The 4,729-nt window shown below is 40.8% G+C and overlaps 2 protein-coding genes across 2 annotated transcripts; both read right to left on the bottom strand.

Moving 5' to 3' along the window:
* Positions 1-595: 595 nt before the first annotated feature.
* Positions 596-1,814, bottom strand: SARC_12637 (hypothetical protein; the record flags this gene model as incomplete). Its single annotated transcript, XM_014293252.1, has 1 exon — positions 596-1,814. A coding segment is annotated over one exon (490 nt), but the record flags the coding sequence as incomplete, so codon positions are not given.
* Positions 1,815-1,827: 13 nt separating this feature from the next.
* SARC_12636 (hypothetical protein) lies at positions 1,828-2,972 on the bottom strand (the record flags this gene model as incomplete). The annotated part of the gene is made up of 1 exon (XM_014293251.1): positions 1,828-2,972. A coding segment is annotated over exon 1 (1,102 nt), but the record flags the coding sequence as incomplete, so codon positions are not given.
* Between the last annotated feature and the right edge of the window lie 1,757 nt (positions 2,973-4,729).

Below are 4,729 nucleotides of genomic sequence, written 5' to 3'. Positions count from 1 at the left end.
TATATATGTGTGTGTGTGTGTGTGGGTGTAGGTGTGTGTGTGTGTGTGTGTACCTGTGTGCGTGTATGTGTGTTTGCGTGTGTGTATGTCTGTGTGTACGTTCATATATGTATGTTCGTATATATCTGTGTTTACAATTGTGTGTGTACGTTTCCATGTAATTAATTATATGTTTAGTTCTGTGTGGGGCCGAGTATGGGTTTGTGGACGAGTGGAGATGTTATTGCATGTGTGTCCAATTCTTTGTAGGTATATGATCATGCGTTCATTTGCAAAAGGGGATTTTTATTTTGTTTTGTTGTGTATATATTGAGATAAAGAGGATATATCGCCCAGGCCGATATTGTGCAATTATATATCTATATTTACCCCTACAAAATATATATCTAGATATAATATCCAAGTGTGAGCTTACGACTGATCTAGAGGTCTGTAGGGCACAAGCGAGTAGCCGAACACAGCTCATTCCACCTACACCACATCTGGATTGTTCTAACAGGGATGGAAAATAACAATATTATCAAGTAACTCTCGCTCGCACATAGTTACAAAAACAAAAAGTGATTAATTGAAGTCGAATGAACTTATGAATCTACTTTAATCTGTGATACACACATTTAAATGGCGCAGATGTACTCGCGTTTCAGCCTAAGCCCGCCCGGAGTGGACACCGCCGTTAAAGAACAGTTTGGAACTCAACTTTCTCCTCATGATATGCACCCAAGAGACCAAAAATGGGGCTACAAACCTCTGTCCTCATTTGTGGTCCCAAGAAAGCCACATAGCTTTCTACCTACACCGGTAGCCTCAACTGGTACTATAGCCAGCCCTAGTAGTAACTTTGACAGGCCGAAATATCAGCATGCGATGGGCAAAAGCTCGAGCTTTCGCATATTTGCTGAGCCATTCAAGACGACTCAACGATAACTGGCATCGCAAGTAAACACTCACCGCCTCTCCACAACAATTATGTGTATATGTGTAGTGTGTACTATCTCGAATACAATTTCCGTCACATACAAGACCTATCCCCTCCAATAAAAGAACAACCCTTGTATTTAGGTATACTTGTTGTGAATGGTTGTCCGTCGTTTGCAGCGTGCGAGTGGCAGATCAAAAGTCTATAAATATGAATAAGAAGTGCATCTGATTACGAAATTGAAAGGCGGGCGTTTCCGTAATGTTCGTACTCCATTAACTTCGCATGTTGAGCGAAACTCTGCCGGGGTTTGTCCAAACTAAACGAAACGTGCATACTTATTATTCTCTATATTATTCTATGTTCCAAGCAACTAAGCGTGCGGATGTATATAATTTTTCTATGCTATTCTCTAAGTTCCAAGCGCTTAAGCGCTGCTCGTTCCGAATAAACAGATTTTCTCTCTGCCGACTTTTCATACATAGTCAAAACGCCTGATGATGTGATCAGATCGCTTACTTCACTCAGACTCTGCGCAAGCACGAGCTCAAACTTCAACTCCTCCAAATTGACACCGTCCCCAGCAGCGCAAATTGCTGTGTAAACTTGCTTAAACTTTGTGATGTGTGCGCTTGATAGATTCACAAGTGAGGTCGCACCAGTCATCACGTATGCTTCTATAAATTCTTGCGTACGTCTATTCACATAACATACTGATGTTGCCGACTTCAGTTCTAGACTGGTGACAGCTGTCAGTAAAGAGTAGCCATCGTGCAAGAATTCGATGTTCTCTTCACAAAATTGTTTTTGGGCACAATAAAGTATTATGGGATATAAGATCGGATCAGCCAACACCTCTCTGAGCCTATCTCTGGCCGTTGTGCACACCGGTTTATCTGCCACAACAGATTCCCACTTCATAGAAGTCCGAAATGTGTACCACAGCGCTGGTCCCAACACTTCTACATTCATTGCCCACAAAGTGATGAAGGTTGCCATGAATTGGTCAGTCGAACGCGCGACTGGGTGAATAGCTGGTAGCACGACAGTCAGAACAATGAAGGTAAAACACCCATAGCCCCATATATAGAGTAATTGTGCATAGTTTTCGGCCTCGTATCTAGTATTACGCAGCCGTACCATGTAGTAACAGGTTTCCAATACAATACAAAATACTCCGAGGCGTATTCCCATGTAACTTAACCAGTAAAACTTTGGAGGCCCTAAATAAAAGAGGCAGAACAGGTGAAACACTGCGTATTGAATCGCTATCCGTATCACTGTCCAGTGATACTCGACGTCGTACTCGCCCCGAACGTACACAGCGTACATGACACGTATCCTCGCCAATAGAGCATACAACATACAGGTTACGACAATAGATTCACACGTGAGCGCTATAATTTTCATTACTTGGCCCATGTGCAGTTCTAAATAGTAGATACCATAAAGATGTCGCAGTAGGCCCATGAACGGGAAAAGTAGATCCAACAGGCATAAATGGAACAGAAAAGGAGGAAGCAGCATTCGGAAACGGGGCTCCTTATAGTGGTTGAGAACAATAGTGGCCACAATTATGGCCGCTATCAATGTGAACCCAGCGATCACCGCTGAATAGATATTCAAGACTGTCCTGTGTGGTTCAGCGGCCTTTGCAAACTGCACCCAATAGCTTTCATTGGTATCGGTTGGACCAAGCAAGCGAACCAAATCAAAATGCGAATATACTGCTAATGATATCGCGATTAACCATATACTGGCTCTGAAAAATTGTTGTCGATAATTTACATTCCAAGTTTTCTGAGGTATGTAAGAAGTTGCATCCTCTGGATCCACGACGTATTCTGTTCGGGTAGATGAAAACTTGCTGATAGCACTTTGTACTATTACATCATCGTCGGTGGGTGTATTTAAGATTTCACCTGTTGTATCGTAACCAGTCTGTATAACTAACGAGGCCGAACGGTTGTCGCTGGCCTGAAGTAGCTTCTTATTGATAGGCACCACCATAGTACGAATTCATGTCGGCACGTATTTAACTTGAGCATATACTATACACTATTGCTACTAATAGTGAATAGAGAGAGAGATACAGTATATATTTTAGTTATTCACAAGAGGTTGTTCGAACGAAAGCCCGAGTCACCGAGACTGGGGAAAAATAAATTCACAACGGTGGGAACTAAAAGCTCAAATTATGTGGGACGACGAGAAAATGTCAGAATTTGAACAGAAAGGAAATAATTTCATCAATAAAAATTAAAAAATATATATATATATAATTATTATTTTTAAATTAATATGTGAAAAGAGGCTAGTTGAGTACATCCTACATACTCGAGTAGAAGGGGTCGACCAACTTCACACCGTCCTTGGGAGCAGAAAGAAAGCAAACTGGATGTAATATTAAAAAAATAAAGTAAAAAGATACAATGGACTTTATTTTTTTAATAAATAGAAGACTCTAGTAGTAGAAGCCTAAATTTGGCCTATATATTTCTTTTTATTAAACAAAACAAAATTGTTAAACGTTGCGAGGAGAATTTTCAAGTTAAAAAAATACCTTTTCAAATTTGGAATTCCCAGAAGAAGAATTTTCGACCATGTGGCATGTTTAATATTGCTGAAATCTGAATTCGGAAGATTTATTCTGAAATTTTCATAGTTTCTCTGAGTCTGAAGTTCACTCTGAACTCTGAAGTTGCGTTGACAATTCTATTTATTATCAGGGATTCGTCGCATTTAGTTTGCCAACATTTTTTTTGTTTTCCTCTTTTTATTTATAACAAACCAAAAGAAGCTGAGAAATCAGAAATCAGACTTCTTCTAAATTGAAACAGGCCAGGACCCTCCACGAATACCTTGGATCTTTTCTCCAGCGTGTAGAACAACCCCTGTACCCACACCCGTCTCTGACATATCAACAGATGTTTCCTATACCACGGCTAATCACGCTTTTAAGGTACTACTTCCAAATTTCGGTACAACCCAATTCATCGCGCCTGTTGGTTCCGCCTATGATACTTCGAGTGTATCCGTGGTCTGGTGCGGCATCGGTTCACCCCCAACTTCGCTCCTCAACCGAATTACGACGGATAACCTGGTCCTACTTGGCATTTCGTACTCTGCACTAACCCATTCCATAGCACTACACAATAAGGACCCGATCCTAACCACAGAGGTGGGTACGCTATTTAGTAGGTCAAAAAGCGAATTCGTGGCACACTCGATGGTGTCAGTTTTTTATCAGCACCGGCCTGAATTGACCCAGCGCATATCCTCCATTGTCGACTCGCTTAGTCCAAGCTTCAACAGGGAATTTACTGTCCACTTCTTCCCATCGATCTTCCCCAAACCACTACAACGGCCATGAGAGCCATACCATATGTACAAACATTGTAACTTAACTCCTTTGAAATAAATAGTATTATCCCTATGTGTAATTCCTGAAAACGACATGACTAAATAAATAGCATGTCGGTCGGAAAACTATGGTCGTTTATTGTTACCGGCCGCCATATCTTCGCTCTATTTTACCCAACAATGTGTAGTTGTGTACTGACTACTACTGAATAGTACTGACCAGTCACCTTCAAATACTACCCTGTGTGTTGTGTGTGCTTAAAAATAACTATACAAACAAGTAGAACTATATATATTTATATAACGAGTCGATCGACCATTTCAGCAAACGAGCCTACAGTCAGTCCTACACTCTCTACTTCTGTATTATAGTACTGTAGTATTGTTTCGGTCATACGACCAAAGTCGTACTCTGCAAAAGTTATTTTCTAATCTGCAGTTGATTGG

This window comes from Sphaeroforma arctica (genome assembly GCF_001186125.1).
Source record: "Sphaeroforma arctica JP610 unplaced genomic scaffold supercont1.2458, whole genome shotgun sequence".
NCBI classification, from domain to species: domain Eukaryota; class Ichthyosporea; order Ichthyophonida; genus Sphaeroforma; species Sphaeroforma arctica.
The sequence above is the reverse complement of the archived record's forward strand: the minus strand, read 5'-3'. Positions and strand labels throughout refer to the sequence as shown.